Here is a 22,013-nt window from a genome sequence, read left to right as displayed (position 1 = left end):
TTCCTTGTATGCAGAACCTTGTCAAGCGATATGGTGTTACATAACGTGAACCCCCGGTCATTGCTGGAGTCAGACCAAACAGCAAGTTAATCAAATTTCCTTTGTTTCTAACATATTCATACTTCAGTGTAAGAATTCCAGATCGGGTGATTTCACATACCCCTGTCAGGGTGACGGAAGGGGTTCTTCATTGAAAAAATACACTGTACTTGTAAGGTCAAAGCTGATATTTATGTGTATACATTGCATATTGAACCCCTTTTCCACTTGAGAGTCTATTTCGAACCCCTTTGTGAAAATCATGCCTTCGCCATTGATCCCTACCAAAGCATCGTGTTGTAGTCCTCCTTAGTTGTGACCCACAATGCAAAATGAGAAGAATCCTTTTCATCATGCTGACAGTTAATAACACACAATATACTAATTGATCCATCCCTTATTTTAGTGAAAATTTGACGAAAATGATGCAACACATATATTCCGTCTCATAGTTTCAGTCATAATGGTGGAGAAACTTGATTGATGGTATGCATAATTAATTTATATTGAACCATGAAAAAACAAATTGGTTGTAGGGTAGTCCTATGACAGCCTATTGTGGCAGTTTCTTTCCTCAAGAGTGCCATATGTAACACAAGCATTCTTTCTGAGCTTGCAACAAAGTACAACATTCTGCAAAATTGATCCGCTGCCCTCAACAAGAACTCAAAAGAGATGTCATAAATTACCACGGGTAAGTCTTTCCAGAGTCACCGTAAGATGTTCATTAAGCTTTGCACATTCAAAATGAAATTGGGCAACATGCAGAGAGTTCTTTCTAACCAGACAACATGCAAACAATAAAGAGAATACACTTTCTTGATTGTAAGCAATGTGTGAAAAAACTCGCGTACTTGAGTACTTTGTTTTGTTGTCTTTAAAAAAAACCCGAGTTTAAAGTTTTAGATGTTAATTGACTGAAAACCGCTCATCCCTACTTAAAGAAAGAGAAATCAAACAAGGAAAAAGTAGTACTACGGGTATATATTTGCATGTCTGTGCATATGAACCTTGAATTACGTATGTCTTCAACTTATTTGGGACTGAGACTGTCAATCATGTTCTAAGATTATGGTGATTCTAAGGTTTTATTTTGAAGCTCTATACATAACAAGCACAGGAATGTCAATGAAAATGTTAAAAGAATAACAATGTCGATCTTAGACCATATCAATAACATCTTTCTAGCCGTCTAAATGAAGTATCTAAATATAAGATAACGCTGTGAAGAAGTTCGTTGATCACCAGGACAAACTAGATGCAAACACTCGGGGCCACATACAATGTAATGATTCTGTTTGCTGGATTGAAAATACTAGCAAATGACCCCAATTATTAACGGAGGACCAAAATGTTCCATTTCAAATAGTTCAGGAGCAATTTTGAACTTTTTCTGTATATAGAAAAAATTGGTATGTCAACAGGTGAATAAGCACCCACTACAGTGCACCCCATCACTATCCATACAACTATACAATTTCAATATATGTAGTAGTAGTAGATAATTTATAAGTATTAAAACGCCACCTGTTAATACAAAAGAGTTAGGTTAGGTTTACCTCAACTCATTTAAAATTCTGAATTCGCTTTATGCCTCACCAGCTAAAAACTATAAGGCGATAGGCCAAGTACACGAAAATGTAATCAATACCACTCACAAATTTATGCAGATCAAGAACAACAAAGTGTGCATCGAACCAATCCATTCTCATTACAAACAAGACACCTCCTAATCTGTCCGTCATCTTCATCGAAAAATTTTCTGCTGCCATCGCAATTCGAGCAAGGCACGAACCGTACATCCCCACACCCTTCACAAATATATCCAATTGGCCTTAAAGGAATCCCTCTTAATAACTTTCGCAGTTCACCAATTTCATTCAATTGCTTGATTAATTCAGCGCCTCCAATGTATTTCCCTTTGATAAAAATCTGTGGCAATGTCACAATATTATTGTTCTTCTTCTCACCCATAACACTTTGTAATTCCTTCCTATACGCGATGTGCATTGAGACATCTCTTTCATCGACTTTAACACGATAGCTTCCTAATATCATTTTCACCGTGTAACAATCCTCGAATGTCCTTCTAATTCCACGTATACTCGTTAAGTAGATTACCACACGATCCTCTGTACCAGGCAATAACGGGGAACTAGATATCAATGGCTTTGAATACTTGGTGGTTTGAGGTTTCGGTATTGAGGATCGATGATGATTTTCCTTAAGAGAATCGAAAATAGAATATAATTTTTTCACTTTTCCTTTGAATGAAGTTCCAACCATGGAACCTAAAGGTGAACAATGAAGCTTTTTAATGGAGCCATTACGTTCAATCGAATGAGGAGAAGGGTAGAGATATAAAGGCTTTTCGGGGCATTCAATCGAATTTCTGGGGGTGTGTATGGTTTTTGATCTATTGAATTTTGATGATGCCTTTGCCTTCTGGATTTCTTGATGTTCAAATTCATTATCCCTATGATGATTATGATCCATCTTGTTATTTCTTAATACCAATATACCAATGATCCAAAAGGGATCGAGTAATTAAGATCTCTTGACCACTTAAAATATAAATAGAAAAAAATGGCCTTTTTAGGTCTCTTCTAAAAAGGACATAAAACTAAAAAATTGTAAGTGGCCTACAAAACCAAAAGAACAATATATCCCAAGGAGAATCGATATAAAGGCACGGGATAAAAACAATCAATCCTGGAAATAAAATAAAATAAATATATGATATATGATAGAAATTGTTGAATGATAAAATTAAATTTCTGAAGATCAAAATTAGATATGAATATGAAAGAGATATATAGGTAGAATAGAGGGAGATGGAGTTTTTTGGTAATTATTTTTTGGGAAGATGATGGGGGTGGCTTTCAATGTGGAAGTTCTATATATATAAGAAAGATGGTGTTTCAGAAAAGGTGCAAAAAATGATTTTGGCAATGGAAAAGGAATTTTTGTTTATAAGTCAATGGTACAAAAATTGTGTTTTTGTACGTTGAGCATATTGAGTTATGCACGATGGAAAAGAAATGATTTTATTTTAAAATGCACACTTTAAATCTTTCCAGAAGCTTCTCTCTCCTTAAATTGTTTTGAAAAAGGTAACATAGAAGCTTCTCTCCTTAATTTTTGGATTTAATTTTAGGTTTTAAATAATTTATGATTTTCTTGCCCTTCCAGGACATCCAGAAAAACTGAAATGAAATGACTGTTTAGGTAAAAAGTGAAGGATGACGGCGTCATTAAACATATAAAATCTTCCACGGTAGTACAAATATACAAATAATAACTATATTTCAATCTTAAACAAATCATATATAGTCACAACAAAGGACTAAGTTTCAATCTCAAACAAGCCATAGTCAACAGTATAGATCAATAAATCATCACTGACCATGTTTATATATTTAAGTTCAAATAACATCATACCAAATTTAAAAAATTAAACAACAAAAAAAAACAACCTAATAATAACAATACTAAAAGTTTTCCTTATTTTTACTGGAAAAAAAAAATCTACGAAAATAATAGATTCACTCCTGTATCATGTCATCCCTTTTAAAGAAACAGTTCTCACTCAACTATAGCAGTCTAACAAATTCTGCATATTAGAATAAAACAGTTGTAGTCATAGTACACTAGTGAGTACTCCATCCTTAGCCAAGTCTTGGGTTCTAGTTTTTCTTTTTTCATTTTTTTTTTTTGATAACCATAGTGTCCGGACCAGCTTGCCCTCACCTTAGACTAATTCCACTGGATGTCTGCCACCTCCCACCAAAGGTACAAGATAACTCTATCCACCAAGGCTAGAACATATGTGAGAAAATCTGGATTTAGTGGAACCCCAATCTGGGTACCAACACCAGCTGGGGGGAAAAACACTAGCGAATGAACAATATTTACTTTTGTTAAAATTGGTCTTGCGCCTAACTCACATCCCAAAAGTTAGCTCATGAAGGGAGGATTGCCCCAACCCTTTACAGAGATGTGGGATACTTAACAACTCTATCCACCAATAATAAACGGCATACATGCTTCATTGGCAGTTGGCTTATAGAGTAGCCATATGGTGTGCATAAGAAAACGAAATCCATGGATAGTCCTAATTGAAGAAAACATTTGAATTGCTCTAGTTGGATTTCAAGTATATAAATACAAGTCTACTGTAATATTCCAGAACTGTCAGCAATAGGGAGATCATTCACTTGGACGAATGGACATGTGTATAGCAGGATTGACAAGGCATTAGTAAATGCAGACTGGCTATTGACCATGCCTCCATCCCAAGTATAGGTGATGCATCCTCAGTTCTCTGATCACTCCCCGCTCGGCATCCCCTTGGAGAAAGCAGCTGATAACAGGCACAGGCACGGGCCTTTCAAATTTTACAATTGCATTGCTCAGCACCCTGAATTCAAAGCTAAAGTTCAGGGTAAGTGGGTGATACATGGACAAGGATTGAGGGGTGTATGGCAGAATTTGAAAGGGGTGAGACAGGCAATGCTCCTGTATCACCAGATTTGTTTGCTGACGAATAGGAGTTGAAACTGCAATTAAACAAATGAAGTCAAATTAAGGAAAGCATCTACAGGAAGAAATCAAAATCAAGAGTACAATGGGTTAAACTTGGTGATTCAAACACCTTATTTCTTGGGGGCCAAATCAAGATCAAAAGAAATCTTGGAGAATGTTTTGGAGAAATGTGAAAGAAAGTTGTCCAAATGGAACGCTCAACATCTCTCTCTTGGAGGCAGACTTACTTTGATCAATGTTGTTCTTGATGCCCTCCCAACCTATATGATGACCTTATTCCTCATCCCAGCAAGTGTGGTACAAAGGTTGGATAAAATCAGGAGGTCAAAGGTAACAAAACCAAGAAAGGGTATTACCTAGTGAAGTGGAAAGTTTTCATAACCAGTAAAAAACAAGGAGGCTTGGGTATCAAAAACTTGAAGAATCAAAGTAAAGCACTGAAAATGAAGTGGTTATGGAGATATGCTCAAGAGTCTCAAACTTTATGAAAAAGGGTGATCGGGTTGAAGTATGGGGATGTGAATGGTTGGGTTACCAAAGAAGCAATCAATCCTTATGGTGTAACTGTTTGGAGGTCAATCTGGAATTGGTAGCCTATAATGCAAAACTACGTCGCCATCAAAGTCTATAATGGTAACAAAACTTTCTTTTGGAAAGACCGGTGGTTAGGCAACAGGAGTCTTACAGAGATGTTCCCAGACTTGTCTGTTCTTGCTCAACAACAAGACAAAACTATGGCTGATATGTGGTCTCCACAAGATTGGGATTTAAGCCTCAGACGAAAACTTGACTGGGAAATCCGAAGAAAGGTAGAACTCGAAGGACAAACTTTGGGGAAATAAACATAATAAAGGGATTTATATAAGGCCAACTCTGGATACAAGTTACTAAATAGAACAATGCCACAGGCTAGCAGGTGGCCATGGAAACAACTTTGGAAATCCAATACCCCTCAGAAAGTTGCATGTTTCTCATGGTTGTTAGCAAAGGAGGTTGTGTTAACACATGAAAATTTGAGGAAGAGGAATATAATTTTAGTTACACATTGTTGTCTATGTGGAGAGGTAGCTGAGACAGTGGGACATTTATTTTTGCATTGCAGATTCACCGGCCAACTATGGAAGATTTTCATCAATCTCAGACGCATACAATGGGTAATGCCTAGAAAGATTGTTGACACTCTATCTAGTTGGGAGGAAGCTGGGAAGGGAGCAAAGAACTAGAACTATTGGAGAATTATCCCATCTTGTATTTGGTGGACTGTTTGGAAGGAGAGAAATGCTAGAAGTTTTGAAGACAAAAGTAGAGCAATTAGACGATTAAGACAAACTGTATTTTGCTTTTGTGTTTTTGGTGTACAAAGAACTCCCCTGTAGAGGATAACGATATCCTAGAAGTTTTAGAAGCTTTCTAGGATGGGGAGCCTTTTCTATTTTCTTTTATCTAGATGCTCACTTTGTAAAGAGGTTTTATGCACTACCTAAGTGCTGGTTTATAATACAAATGTTACCTTCTCAAAAAAAACACCTCTTGTTTCTTTGCACAGATGAAGGGAAGGAAAGCACAAAATCAGATCAAAGTGTTCATTGCAGCTAATGGCACTATTATCAGAGACCCAGAGGATATCAAACCTGAAGTGGTAGATTTCTATAAGACCTTATTAGGACAAGCAGCCCCTAATTTACCTGTTATTCACCCTGCAGTGATCAGGAATGCCCAACAAGAGCTCAACAACTACAACTTATTCAGCCATTCACTGACATAGATGTTGAGACTGCCCTTAAAGAGATTGCTGATGATAAGGCTCCAGGAATTGATGGTTTCAACTCCCATTTTTTCAAACAAAGCTGGTCAGTAATAGGTAAGGAGGTAACTGAAGCTGTACTTCACTTTTTTGCAACCAATACCATTACCCAAAATTAAGCACCCTGGTTCAATTAAAGACTATAGACCCATATCTTGATGAACCACCATCTATAAAATTATCTCGAAAATGCTTACACATAGATTACAACCTCTTATGGACTACCTTGTAGATAAGTCTCAGGCAGCTTTTGTTCCGGGGAGGATGCTTCATGATAATGTGCTTCTAAGTCGTGAACTAATAAAAGGGTATGGTAGGAAAGATATATCTCCAAGGTGTCTATTCAAAATTGATATACAAAAGGCCTATGACACTTTAGAGTGGTCGTTTCTTGAAGTATGAACTGTCCTAAAAAGTTTGTGGATTGGGTAATGTGATGTGTAAGAACTGTGACCTATGCTATCATCATTAATGGCTATCCGGCCGATCCTTTTCAGGCTAAAAGAGGGGTGAGACAAGGAAACCCTCTCTCTCCCTACCTCTTTGTGTTAGGCATGGACTATCTCACTAGGCTGCTCAAAACTCTAAGCACCAGATTTCAATTATCACCCAAGGTGCCAAAAACTAAACATCATCCAATTGAGTTTTACTAACGACCTCTTAATATTTTGTAGACGTGACAATCTCAGCCAAGCTGCTCTTTGAATGCTTCCAGCAGTTTCGAGAGTCTCGGGATTAATAGCTAATGAAGCCAAGAGCTGTGTTTATTTTGGGGAAGTAGCAGCAGATGCTCAAAACATCAAATTACAGCAACTGGGGCTTACTTTGGGTTCCCTACCATTCAAATATCTTGGGGTCCCTTTGAGCTCCAAAAAAACTGACAATAAGTCAATTGTCAGCCTAGACAAGATGATTGGTAGAATTACTTGTTGGACAACTAAATTTCTATCTTATGCTGGGAGATTACAATTAATTCAGAGTGTTTAACATGCAATCCAAGCTTTTGGGTCTCAAATTTTTCCCCTACCAAAGAAGATACTTTAGCAAGTTGAGTCTCTTTGTAGGAAATGACTGGTAATATCCAAAGAAAGAGGAAAAACCGAATAGCATGGGACCAACTGTGCTTACCAAAATCAGCAGGTGGACTCAACATTATCGATATATTCCTATGGAATAATGTAGCTATATTAAAACATACATGGAGCTTGGCAATGATGAAGAAAAGCTATGGATTGTATGGGTACACACTTACTACTTGAAGGGGAAGAGGCCATGGGAAGTGGAGGCTAAGCAAGCCTCTTGGATTGTCAGGAAAATATTACAAGCAACCCAATGGCTCTCTGAAGCTGGTCTTAATGTGAATGAAGAAATGGGAGAAGAGTCCTATTCTATAAAAGGACTGTATAATCAGTTAAGGGGACAGCACTCTAAAGTTGTGTGGAGAAGATTAACTTGCAACAACCAGGGGAGCCCTGAGTGGAAATTTATCTTGTATCTTGCTATTCAAAAGAGGCTATACACTAAAGATAGATTGAGTAAATGGGGTATTGCCACTGGTTTGCTATGTCCACTGTGTTCTATAGAACCTGAAACTCACCAACACTTGTTCTTTGAATGTAAATTCACAGTTGGCCTTTGGCAGAGGATATTGTTGTGGCAAGGTATCAGCAGACATTGCTTGGGATGGGGTGAGAAATAGCTTGGGCATCAACACATGCCAAAGGAAGGACCACACACGCAGAGCTTTTCAGGATGACACTGGCTGCAACAGTTTATCATGTATGGCTGGAGAGGAACCAAAGAATTTGTTAAAAGAAAGTTGACAACAAATGAGACTCTTATCAGACATATTATTCAGGATATTCATAGCAAGGCTAGTCTATATACTCAGTTGGCAGGCACCATGCAGAGACTTAATTTTTATCCTTAAACAATTTGTAGCATATGGTAATGAACTGGAACTGTAGCACAGACCTGAGGTTGGGACTATGTCCAACACTGGTCTACTCCTTGTTTAAATGCTTTCTCTGGTAATAAAAATTCAATTACCAAAAAAAATACTAGAAATGAGGTGAAGGTACAACAATTACCTTGAAGGTATGCTTTTTAGAGTGAACAAAAAGCTCAAAATTTGCATTGACTATAAGAAAGCCTGATCAACTTTATCTATTTCAGTATGCATTTCTTCAACCTTATAGGTCTTTCAACAATATAGTAAAGCACCATGTTGCTTGAACTTAAAAAATGTTGACAGGCCCTATCAGATCCTCCAAAAATAGTGCATTCGAGGATCAACACTGGTGCGACAACATTTTTAAGGAGTCAGAACAAAATATGCAAAGCAACAAAGTAAGGAGAAATCTTACACATAAGAAGAAAAAAAGGCTAAGCACAAGCAAGACTACAACTCCAGGTACTAGAATAGTAAGTAGGTCGTAGATCCATATGAACTAGATTATCAAATTACAACTTGAATGTAATTGAAATAATCAAATCGCACATAAAACAGATTCTAACCATATATATCAAGTATCAAGTAAACAATATAGCATTTTTTAATCTAAAACAAGTAAAATGTTATCATTTAATTCACCACGACAACATTTACAACATTTGATGAAAAGTCTAAATATATAGTTATATATGATCACTCACCACTTATTAAGAGAGTCATAAGGAAGCCCGAAGTCAAAGAACACAAAGCATCAACTCTCCCACCTCCATGTGTGAGATTCAAGCATTGCTTTTGAAACATCAGAAAACAGGGAATTAGCGGATTGTAAAGCTGATAGGATGTTCTACTCCTGACTTTTAAATCATGAATATATCTCATTTGGACACGTCAAGGATCATAAAAGATAAAAGAGGAATGTTCAAACGCATGCACATAAAGAAACAGTCATGAATCAATGAGGCAGCATCTCAGCCAACTCCGTGTTTGAACATTACCAATAAAAATGGCTTTAATTCTAAGAAACGAAAGGTGAAGAAGAGAATTTTCCTTACTTTAAATGTGATATTCAAGTTTCAATGAAGAGTATGATCCAGAAAACAAGAAAGAGTTTATGGTCTAGCATCACATAAATCTGAATGAGGATCAAGTTTGAAAAAATGCCAACTCGAACCATGGAAGGCTCGGAAATAATCATCTGAAGAAGAATCAATTGCAAGCTCCTTGACGAACTTCCTGACTGCGAGGATATGTTTCCTAGAATCAGCAAGACTAAGATTTTTGCACACCGACAAGTGTTGTTCATATGCCTCAAAACTGTTCCCAAACAGTGTAATGTTATCCAATAGATCAGGACACCAATTTGCCTCTAGAAGATTGTCGTACAGTTCAGCTTCACAATGTGGCATGAAGAACATCATAGGTGTTAAAGCTTGACGTCGACCCTGTTCATTGATTGTTAGGACAGAACAGCCAAGAGCTGTCAGTACCCTAGATTCTGCCAAAGAGATCACTGGATCAAATACCTCAACCTCCCCAATCCAACTAAACATTCTTTTCATTAAGATTGCAAGACTAAGCTGTAATCGAGGAGGCTCAAACGATTCTATGCTACCAATTCCATATATTACCATCTGCATCTTTCCTTCTGAGCCCACACGTTTTTGAAACCAATCAAATATTTCAGGCGTTTGTAACTGATTCAAAAATGCCAGCCAGAAGGAGGAGCTCTCAAGTTTCTTAATGCAGCTTTGTATCTTCTGCATCAATCTAGATTCCCTCTCGGGATTGGTTTCAGTATCTGAAGGAGTCCACAATTGTTCTTGTTTTTGCCCTACACGTATGATAACTTTATGAAAATTTCTTTTCGGCTTTCCACCACGAGGCAATACAACTGTCCAATCTTCAGCTGGGTTAGGCTTGTCAAGAGCTGGTGTATTTGTTGATGCAGCCATTCCTCTAGCTGTTTGCAAACGACGCAGACTATGCTTAAAATATTTCGTTAGCCGAGAACCTAAAACGAAGATACATTATTAAGAGTGTGAATATTAGAATTCTAAATTGACATTCCAAAGGCCTGGTACACAATCAAAAATCACTTTACTTGATTAATGACTCTTTATTCTGAAGCTTTCAGCATACACACAAAAAAGATACAAACTACTATTCTGCATGTACTCTCACACATGCCATTATAAACAATTTTGTCATTGGAATAATAAGTGCAGACAAGAAAACAGATACATAACACTAACAAAAACTTGATATCCATTCAAGTTATGCTTAAGCGTTTAAGGAATATATCTGTGCTATGTCGAGAGTAAGTATAGCAATCATCCACTGGAAGTGCACTTACAAGGAGTTCAGTTCATTAATTAGGGGTGGACATTCGGTTCTTCGGTTTGATTTTTCAAACTTTGGTTCTGTTCTTCGGTGTTCAGTTATTCGAAAGTGCTCACCGAATACCGAACCGAAGTTTTTTAAATTTCGGTTATGCTATTTTGCACATTTTGTGTATTGAGAAAGCAACAATATTTAGTATTACTAAAAATTAGAGTGCACAATCAAGCCAACTCCTTGTGCAATGAAACTTACTGTTCTCATCTGCAAACAAATTTTGTCCTCTGCAATCAGTGCATAATCAATCAGTGCCCAGCAATTTTTCCTCTATAAATATTGCACAAATAAGCAGACACTACAAGCAGTAAACCACCAAATGCCAAAGACCTTAGTCTTGCGCCTGTACACACTGCACCAGCCGATCGCTAGTTGCTCTCGTCGAAGATGTCTCAGCCCTCAGTGGCTTCAGAAAACAGAAGCCAATCAAATTAGAAATATTTTTAGGTTAGGGTTAAGAATTTTGAGTTCGGAAATACAGTGCTTTTGTTAATGGGTTGGGTGTTATAGCCAGGTTATGGGCCTCTAAATACAGTAACTTACATAAATCCTCATACTTTTAAGTTATATTACAGAAAATCCCGATTTTTTTTTTCTAATTACATCTTATTCCGAAATTTGAAATGGTGATATATTTGCTAAGCAATGATACATATTAAATGGTGATATATATAAAACAGATCTGGTAGTTATTTAAGGAAGCAATTGATTTTCTCTGATTTTAACAACGCAAATCTCGTCAAAACTGTTACAAGCATTAAAAATGCAATTTCATTTGATAAGAGTTCAAAAATGAAGCAAACCAGATTAGAAGCTCAAAGTTTTTCAATTTTGGAACAAAAAAATCGATCTCCCATCTAAAATTTCTGAATTTTTTTCAATGAAACTCGTGACTGTGTTGACTGTGTTGACGTAGCTGTTGAAGCTTTGGGGAAACCACAAACATTCTTGCAGTGTGTATAAAGCGTTCTCGATGGATGCAAAGCTATGATGATTGGACTTGTGCAATCTGGTGCTAAGGGGGAGGTGGACATAAATCACCTAATGCGACGACAGGTATGCGCTTTTTGTGTGCAGGAGGTTTCTTATTGCTCGTCCCTCTCAATTCCAATCTGCTAACACTAATGCTTCATTCTCTGTTTTGCTATGTCGTAAAAAAAAATTGCATTCGATGAATATGCACATACATTAGAAGTAGACGACACCTACAGCAATAAACATGCAGTTACATTTTTTTCATATGTCTGGTGATTCATTAGCTGGTGAGTCATATAATAAAAAAGAATAAATGATTAAGTTCAAATTTGTGATACATATTAACTGTTTATTTATTGGTTAATTGGTTTATTTTTTATTGAAGTAGTGATTCATATGGCATATGGTGATACATATATAAATAGATTAACGTAACTTCATATTGGCGATAAAAAAATTTGACGTATATTTCAGTTATATGTTGCTGTGCAAATCGCTGGAATCTAGTTGGGTATTCAAGTCCTCTTGCAAGCTTGGTACTGATACATTTATAGGTCGATTTCAACAAATTCTTCAATTGAATGAGGCAAAGTCATCCCGTATGATGGTAAGTTAAAATAATAATCATTATACTTTAACTAAGTTGATTTACAGATTTTTTTTTAACATTCTGATAACAGATATATCAAAGTGATACATCTGTGAGTCATATGTATCATTTTGATACATCTGTTGAAATATGCCTCCTGTTGAATTTTGTTCTTTATATTTAATTAATCTGGGTCTTTTATGGTTCGTATATTATGTTGACTTACATAAAAAATTTTGGAATAATATTTTCAGATTAGGGAATCAACTAACTACATATATGATGTGTATAAAGAAGGAAGAAAATACATTGTTCGGTTGGATAATAGAACTTGCAATTGTGGTAGATTTCAGCTTGATGAGATGCCATGCGCGCACGCTATTGCTGTTTTGAAAAGCAAACATGTAAAGGAAGTGAAGTCATACTCCTCAGATTACTACAAGAAGGAGGCACTGGTGAAGACTTATGAAATGCCGCTTTATCCAATACCCGATAAACGAGACTGACATGTACCACCGGAGGTGTTAGAAGATGTGGTTTTGCCTCCAAAATATAAAAGCCCACCAAGAAGATCCACGAAAGATTAAAAAAAAAAATAGTAAAAAGTTTTCATCAACATCAAATCGTTGTGGCAAGTGTGGGTATGAAGGTCACAACAGACATACTTGCAACTGCTTTCCAACAGAGACGTGACATTTTCTCTTTAAAGTTTAATTAGACATGTTTACTTAGTTCAAAATTTTGAATTTAATAATTTGAGATAAATACTCAAAAGTTCATTGATTGATATATTTTGTTTACAATTGAAAGAGATATGTGTTTGTAAGATCATTGTTTATAATTTATTAGTATTATTATCTTATGCAGATATGTTAGAGTTCATAAGGAATGCTAGTGATACATTTCTTAAACCAAATTATAAAGTCATACATATTACTATTTAATCTCAACAGGTTAGTTAATGATATATTTTAATCATATTGTTTTCAATTGATACATATTAAAAAACTTAATATTGTTATGTGATTCATATAAACCATTCATGTAAAATTAGTTGATTCATATTATAAATTAACATGTTAATTGATGATCCATTTTCAACATATTAGTTACAGTTTATTCAGTTTTAATCTCTTTTAACTGGTGATTCATTTTAACCATTTGAAAATGGTGATTCATATAATTAGTGATACATTTCCTAAACGAAATTATAAAGTGATACATATTACTATTTAATCTCCGCAGGTTAATTAGTGACTCATTTTAACCATATTTTTTTCAATTGATGCATATTAAAAACTTTAATATTTTTATGTGATTCACAAACCATTCGTGTAAAATTAGTTGATTCATATCATAAATTAAAATTAACATGTTAATTGGTCATCTCTTTTCAACATATTGGTTACAGTTTATTCAGTTTTAATCATGTTTTACTGGTGATTCATTTTAACCATTTAAAAAATGGTGATTCATATAATTAGTGATTTATGTAGCTGCTTATTCATGAAACTAGAGATTCATATGATTAAAGAATATAAATGATGATAACAGAATACAACTTAACATATTAAGTTGTATTTAGTGATTCATATAAAAACTGGTTAATAATATAAATGGTGATTCATATGGTATTTGATGATACATATTAAAAAACTTAATATTGTTATGTGATTCATATAAACCATTCGTGTAAAATTAGTTGATTCATATTAGAAATTAAAATTAACATGTAAATTGATGATCCATTTTCAATATATTGGTTACAGTTTATTCAGGTTTGATCATTTTTAACTGGTGATTTATTTTAACCGTTTTAAAAATGGAGATTCATATAATTAGTGATTTATTTAACTGGTTATTCATGAAAGTGGAGATTCATATGATTAAAGAATATAAATGGTGATAACAGAATACAACTTAACATAGTAAGTTGTATTTGGTGATTCATATAAAAACTAGTTAGTAATATAAATGGGGATTCATATGGTATTTGGTGATACATATTACATCACTTGTGATTGTTAACAAAATAATGATGCTACATATCAATAGATAAACTTGAAAATTAGTGATTAATTATGTAAGCTAAACTGTTCACAAAAGTACTAATACCAGATCTGCTTCTAAGATAAAATGTCATGACATCTTATACAAAAAAACACGTTGTCATGATATATCAAGAAGTTCTCAAACATAAAAAAATTGAAAAATCAGAATTCCACAAACATAAGAAACCAATATCCTTTTTGTCACACAATAAATACTAGACAACTACGGTTCAACATCAATCATCTCTGTATTCTCAGATCGAATGAAGGTGCGTTTAGGCCAAGGCGGATCCTGGTTGTCACTAACATATCCAGTGCATGCCTTGCTCACATCATAGTTCCATAACAAGAATACGTATCTTGTACGATGCTTTTTTGGGTCAAACTCTGAAGATAGTATTTGATGTCAGTCACTTAAAAATTCAGCATATACTGCAACAAACAAGCCACAATCTCTGAAAAATAGAAAAGTAGGTATTTTATGTGTTGTCATGAGCTCTTAGTTAAAACAATATATTCAAAAGAATAAATGATACTTACAACTGCCGCTTGATTGTTGCACAATTCCATCAATAATGTGAACATCGAATGCATGCTGGTCCGTCTTTTTCTTGTATGCGTCTAGAAGTGACCAGTCTCTGAGATCTTTTTTCTCAAAAAAATTAGATATTGTCAAACAAGTTGACAATATTTCAGAAAGCTCCTTTATCTCATCAGCATGACCTCAATGACCTTTCAATGAATCGTACACACGAATGCATCTTTCCTTGAGTACTATGACTGCCAACAACCAGTGAAACGACCCTTTACAATTTATTTGCACATACACCTCATCAATCAAATGCCATGGAATACCAACTGGAATGCATAGTCCTTGCATAATCTTACAAATTGATCTCTCTACCGAAGTCATTTCATTGAGCGAACGTTTTCATCATGCGAGCTAAGATCAGTCTCAAAATGACTTCGGTGATAATGAGTGTATGTATCATGGATGTAGTTCATGAATACGCAATTCACAATGGTATATCTATATTCACTGGTTCTTTCCAGTTTTGCTTTCTTTCTAAGATAGTAGAATACCACATCAATATGCTGTAATATAAAACTAAGATGTGTAAGAACAGGTGATTCTTATAAGGCATACACAAGACTTGAAATATTAGTTACTATAAAGAAAGATATAGTAATCACAGCTTCGCATGAAACGTAGAGACAAGCTAAATCCACAACAAATGTATCGAGTTGCACATCGTTCATAACAGGATGCAGCATAGAAATTAAATCTTGCTCATTAAAAAATGCAGCAGAATGTAGTTCAAAAGCTTTAAGCATTGGATGTGAAGATCAAATCTTGCGCAAGAATAACTAAAACAATCACCACGACCAAAGGAATAAAGATCACAATATTATCTGATGAAACCTATACTTCAACCAGACTAGTCGAGGTTCGCTAGTATAAATCATCAACAAATAATAATAATCAGTTGTTCAAATGATAAGACTAAGCCATGCTAATTAAATTTTCAAGTTAAATTCAAGTTAGACAGCATATGCATCATAGTGATACATATGAGACCCAGATATATCACTATGATACATTTGTTACCAGAAAAGCTATATTCATACTGCAAACATTAAATTTTTGGGTCATGTTGTAAAAATCAACTTGTTCTTAAATAATAAAAATTAATAAAAAGATTAATTGCCATATATATTTCTCTGAGGCATACCTCATCATTCCAACAATTACTTGATTGCGCCAAGTAATTATATGAATCACCCATATGAATCATCAGTTAAAAGAATCAGTCAAATGAATGACTATCTGTGAATCACCAACACAATATATGTATCACCAATTAAAATATCATTTTAGTGTTTCACCCATATGAATCACCAAAAAAAATATGAATCACTAAGCAACCAATTAATCTGTTAATCTGTAATTATATGAATCACTCATATGAATCACCAGTTATATGAATCACCATTTATGAATTAGTTGCAAAAATAATACCTGCTCCAACGGAAATTTAGGGATTTGTTCAATTTTATCCTGATCTTCCATTTGCATATCGGAAACTTGATTTTTAGCAGCTAAAGCTTCTCTTAAAATCTTCAATTATTCAGGATCGTTCCGCTGCTTTGATCGATTTTCACTAAAACCTAATTTGGTGTAATCAAAATTGCCCGGAGTAAAACCCAGGACTTGATTACTATAATGAATAATTTTTTGTGTTTCAATTTGTGAAATCCTCAAGCTGAATGAGGGTGAATCTTCATTATCCATTGAAGATAAAATAAATTAACACAAAAGGATTTTAAAGCATAAACCAAAAGCTAACCTCTTTGAAAAAATTGTCAATTTTTGAAATTAAAGGATGAACGATTACGGTTGAAATCAGTTGAAATATCGAGGAATGAAATTGACTCAAAATCTACTAAAATGAGAGAGGTTTTAGGAAAGTAATTTGTGGGGGGGGGGAGAAGGATGATACGTAAAAGGATGAGAGAGGTGGCGTAAAAAGTGGAGAGAAAATAGGGTGCGCAAGTTGTAGCATATGTATCACCAGTAAATATGCAAATAGGAATTTTATGTAATTTTTAAAATATTAAGGTATATTAGGTAATATGGTGTCTTAAATATGAGATTTATGTAATTTTTCCTAGAATTATATACTTATTTTTATGTTATGTAATGAATACTTTGTTTAAATCAAAGAATCGGGACCATATAAAAGAGAACCGAATCAAACCAAATATCAATTTTTTTCAAAAAAAATTGTATACTGAAACCGAAGAGCATTTAAAATCAATACTTTATTAAAACTAGGTTCTGTCCAATTTATCGATTCTGGGTATTTATGCCCACCTCAAAAGTAGTGATGCATTAAACTAATGATCACCTGTATGCTTTGCGTATAATTTTTAATAAAATAAGGCAGTTTGCCCCCTGTTTTATGCTACTGCTTTTTGTTGGATAAAGTAAATAAGGAACCTGTACCCTGTTTTATGCTTCTCTGCCCATAAAAAATGAAATAAAGGCTCAACTATTATGAATTCTATATTCTTTATCCAACTTTTGAAACCAATTACCATTTGTCTTAGACATATGGCAGACAAGTTAATGGATTAACAATTGAGTCATATCCCATTTAACATTTGTAGTTGAATTCCTCTATGTATTCCACTTCAACATTTGGCTATAAATAGCCTTTACAGGAAAGGAAATAAGTATGAAAATAAGAAGAAATATACAACTACAATCTGCACTCTTTATTTTGCACATTACTCATTATTTCTATTATATTTTGTTACCTTCCTTTTATAATTTCATATCACGTTATCAGTACGAGTCTCTACAATTCTCTTTCGAAAGTATTTAAAGGTTAATATTTTATTTTTTAAATAATGACTAATATTTTCAGACGCGATTTTAGTGCCCTAGACATATCTGGCAAAACTTATATGTCTTGGGCACTAGACGCAGAAATACATCTAAATGCAATGAGTCTGACAGATACCATTAAAAATAATAATAAGGCATCTGAACAAGATAAGGCTAAGGCCATGATATTTTTTTATCATCATCTTGACGAAGGGTTAAAAATGGAGTACCTCATGATCAAAGATCCCCTTAAATTGTGGAACAATCTAAAGGAAAGATATGACCACCTGAAGATGGTCATACTCCCACAAACTCGTAATGAATGGACCTATTTGAGGTTCTAAGACTTCAAAAATGTAACTGAATATAATTCTGCGATGTTTAAAATTAAATCGCAGTATGACTTATGCGGGAAAAAGATCATAGATCACGACATGATAGAAAAAACACTTTCTACTTTTCACTCCTCGAGTAAGGTCCTGCAGCAGCAGTACCGAGAAATGGGTTTCAAAAAATATTCTGAATTAATTGGTCATCTTCTTGTTGTTGAACAATATAATGATCTTTTAATAAAAAGATAATAAAACTCGGCCTCCTAGTATTGCTCCATTCCCAAAAGTGAATGCTGCAAATTTTCACCCAACTTGACTTGAAAGAAATCCTGACCCCAGTCGTGGTCGAGGTTGAGGTCATGATCGTGGTTGTGGGAGGTATTCCAATCAGGGTAATCGTCTTGCAATAAACAATAACCCTCAGCACCAGCAGTGCAAAAAGAGGGGTAAAGCTCCTGAAGCAGCGTCAAGGACGAACACTGAAAGTAGATGTTATCGATGTAGAGAAAAGGGACCCTGGGAGCGTACGTACGCCTAAGCATCTGGTAAAACTATATCAGACGTCCCTTAAAAAGCCAGAAAATGATGCTGAAATAAACTTCCTCCTAGAAGATAACATTGAGCCCATGGATTTGGATGTTTCAGATTTCATTACTGAAAAACAAATAAATCACCCTATAGGTGACAATAATAATATAATCCGATTATGTTAATTCTCTGTTAAGTTTATATGAGTTATATATATTTTCTGCTAATGTACAGTGTTTGGTTTTGTGCCTATATTATCTCATTAAAAAAAAAAATAGTGCATGCTTGCTGCATTATGTTGATTTATATATTGGCATGATTTCTGATCGCACTATTTTGTGCCTACTTTATTATAATACTAACATAATTTTACAAATCCATTCACACTATACTTATTTATTAAGAGTTTAATACAATAATCCATTAACTTATTACATAAATGTAATATAGTAAAAAATATGATTACAATTGTATTATACAATTTAAGAATATACGGTATATATTTCAAGTTATCATCATTTTTATATATAATTGCATTGTTATACGTGAATCTGATGACTATGTGAATCATATAGTGCTATTTGATCACTGTAGCATAAGTCTTGCATAACTATTATATAATATTTTACTAATCTTATATATAAATAATATTTATATAATATGTTATGTGCTAGTCATATTATAATGTTCATTTTGTTTATATTTTGAAGAAAATATGGATACTCCTCAAGTCTTATTTGGATCAGTAATCGATCATGACGATATCTGTGTAATTGATAGTGGGACAATACATGCAATATTTAAAGATGAGAAATACTTTTTCCACTTACTCAGAAGAAGAGCAAATGTTACAACAATTCCTGGTAATTTAAAATTGATCGAAGGCTCCGGAAGAGCTACTATATTTCTGCCTAAGGGGACAAAATTAATTATAGAAGGTGCATTATTCTCTTCTAAATCTCCAAGAAACTTATTAAGTTTTAAAGATATTCGCAGAAATAGATATCATGTTGAGACAATAAATGAAATGAATGCTGAATATCTTGGCATTACAAAGAATGTCTCAGGCCAAAAACAAATGTTGGAGAAATTACCAGCTTTGTTTTTCGGCTTATACTATACTGAAATTAGTACAATTGAAGCACACTCCATCGTAAACCAAAAGTTTACTGATATAAATACATTTGTGCTCTGACATGATCGAATAGGCCATCCTGGATCAATAATGATGAAACGAATCATTGAAAATTCAAAAGGGCATCCGTTAAAGAACCTGAAGATTCTTACACCGGATGAATTTTCATGTGCTGCTTGTTATCAAGGAAAATTGATAACTAAGCCATCTCCACTGAAAGTTAGCGTTGAATCCCTTCAGTTTCTATAACGTATACATGGGGATATATGCAGGCCCATTCACCCATCAAGTGGGATATTTAGATATTTTATGGTCCTAATAGACGCATCTTCAAGATGGTCGCGTGTGTGCCTCTTGTCATCTCGCAACCTGGCATTTGCAAAATTATTGGCACAAATAATACAATTAAGGGCGCAATTCTCAGATTATCCTATTAAGGCTATTCGCCTCGATAATGCTGGAGAATTTACATCCCAAACTTTTGATGATTATTGTATGTCAGTTGGGATAAAAGTTGAAAATCCTATTGCTCATGTTCATACTCAAAATGGCCTTGCTGAGTCATTTATTAAGCGCCTACAATTGATAGCAAGATCACTACTTATGAAAACAAAATTGCCTACTACTGTTTTGGGATCATGCTATTTTACATGCAGCACACTTATTCATCTAAGGCCAACTCATTATAATAAATACTCCCCGTTTCAATTGGTTCTGGCTATGAGCCAAATATTTTCCATCTACAAATTTTTGGATGTATTGTATATGTGCCAATTGCACCACCTCAGCGTACAAAGATGGGCCCCCAGAGAAGGTTAGGAATATATGTGGGGTTTGAGTCACCCTCTATAATTCGCTACCTTGAACCATTGACGGGAGATTTATTTACTGCTCGATTTGCAGATTGTAGATTTAATGAAATAAATTTCCCGCAATTATGGGGAGAAAAGCGTGAACTTAAAAGAGAAATTGCGTGAAAAGTTTCATCATTATCTCATTTTGATCCAGGTACCTCCATATGTGAAAGTGAGATCCGGAACATCATTCACTTACATAAATTAACAAATCAAATGCATGATGCATTTACTGATTTGAAAAGGATAATCAAGTCACATATCCCTGCAGCGAATGTGCCTGTACGAATTGAAGTTCCAAAAGAACCATCTTCTAATGTCATAGCTTCTGAATCCCAAGCACACCTGAAGCGTGGTAGGCCTTTGGGTTCAAAGGATAAAAATCCTAGAAAAAAAGCGCGAAAAATGATAAAGATGGTATTGTAAAAGGTTCTCTTGAAGAGACTTAAAATCTAATTAATTCTGATATTCCTGAAGAAATCAGTGAACTCGAGACTCAAATGAATAAAAAACTTTTAATAAATTCTACCAATGATGAGGTAAATTTAGATCGATCGAAAATTATGGTGGATAATATTTTTTGCATATAATATTGCACTAAATATCATGCAAGACAATGAGGACCTTGAACCTCTATCTGTCGAAGAATGTCGACGAAGAAAAGATTGACCAAAATGGCAAGAGGCGATTCAATTTGAATTGAATTCACTTGCTAAACAGGAGGTTTTTGGACCTGTAGTCCAAACCCCAAATGGTGTAAAACCAGTTGACTATAAATGGATCTTCATACGTAAAAGAAATGAGAAAAATGAATTTGTAAGATACAAGGCACACCTTGTTGCACAAGGATTTTCTCAAACATCCGATATTAACTATGAAGAAATATATTCATCTGTCATGGATGCAATAACGTTTCGATACCTCATCGGTCTAACTGTACATGAAAATCTTAAAATCCATCTAATGAATGTGGTTACATCTTATCTTTATGGTTCACTTAATAACAATATTTTTATGAAAATCCCAAAAGGATTGAAAATGCCTGAAGCATATAGTTTAAAGTCTCGAAATTATATTCAATCAGATTACAAAGATCATTGTACGGTCTAAAATAATCAGGGTGCATGTGGTATAATCGCCTAAGTGAGTACTTGAAAAATGAAGGATACATAAATGATGTTATTTGTCCTTGTATTTTCATTAAGAAAACGGTGTCGGAGTTTGTTATACTCGCCGTTTATATGGATGATATAAATCTCATCGGGACTCCAGAAGAGGTCCAAAAGGCAATCGAATATCTAAAGAAAGAATTCTAAATGAAAGATCTTGGAAAGACAAAACTTTGTCTTGGTCTGCAAATTGAACATTTAGCAGACGGAGTATTCATCCACCAAACTGCCTATACCCAGAAGGTATTGGTAC

The 22,013-nt window shown here is 34.5% G+C and overlaps 2 protein-coding genes across 9 annotated transcripts; both read right to left on the bottom strand.

Annotated features, from left to right (window-relative positions):
* Positions 1–1,352: 1,352 nt before the first annotated feature.
* LOC107852658 (uncharacterized protein At5g39865) lies at positions 1,353–4,001 on the bottom strand. Its single transcript, XM_047401003.1, has one exon. The coding sequence runs from the start codon at positions 2,533–2,535 to the stop codon at positions 1,711–1,713; it is 825 nt and encodes a 274-aa protein (XP_047256959.1). The 5' UTR covers positions 2,536–4,001; the 3' UTR covers positions 1,353–1,710.
* Positions 4,002–4,146: 145 nt separating this feature from the next.
* Positions 4,147–11,147, bottom strand: LOC107852665 (protein SENSITIVITY TO RED LIGHT REDUCED 1). Of its 8 annotated transcripts, XR_007048333.1 has the most exons (4): positions 9,395–10,294; positions 9,044–9,131; positions 8,479–8,685; positions 4,147–4,598 (listed from the first exon to the last, which is right to left on the bottom strand). XR_007048333.1 is itself a non-coding variant. In XM_047401002.1 (1 exon), the coding sequence occupies exon 1, from the start codon at positions 10,292–10,294 to the stop codon at positions 9,452–9,454; it is 843 nt and encodes a 280-aa protein (XP_047256958.1). In that variant the 3' UTR covers positions 9,373–9,451. The 8 variants fall into 8 exon arrangements, 1 of the variants encoding a protein (XP_047256958.1); XR_007048332.1 differs by lacking the exons at positions 8,479–8,685; positions 9,044–9,131 and adding an exon at positions 10,935–11,147 and having other exon boundaries at positions 9,395–10,353; XR_007048336.1 differs by lacking the exon at positions 8,479–8,685 and having other exon boundaries at positions 4,147–8,173.
* Between the last annotated feature and the right edge of the window lie 10,866 nt (positions 11,148–22,013).

Source organism: Capsicum annuum, chromosome 12, assembly GCF_002878395.1.
Source record: "Capsicum annuum cultivar UCD-10X-F1 chromosome 12, UCD10Xv1.1, whole genome shotgun sequence".
Taxonomy (NCBI): domain Eukaryota; kingdom Viridiplantae; phylum Streptophyta; class Magnoliopsida; order Solanales; family Solanaceae; genus Capsicum; species Capsicum annuum.
The sequence above is the reverse complement of the archived record's forward strand: the minus strand, read 5'-3'. Positions and strand labels throughout refer to the sequence as shown.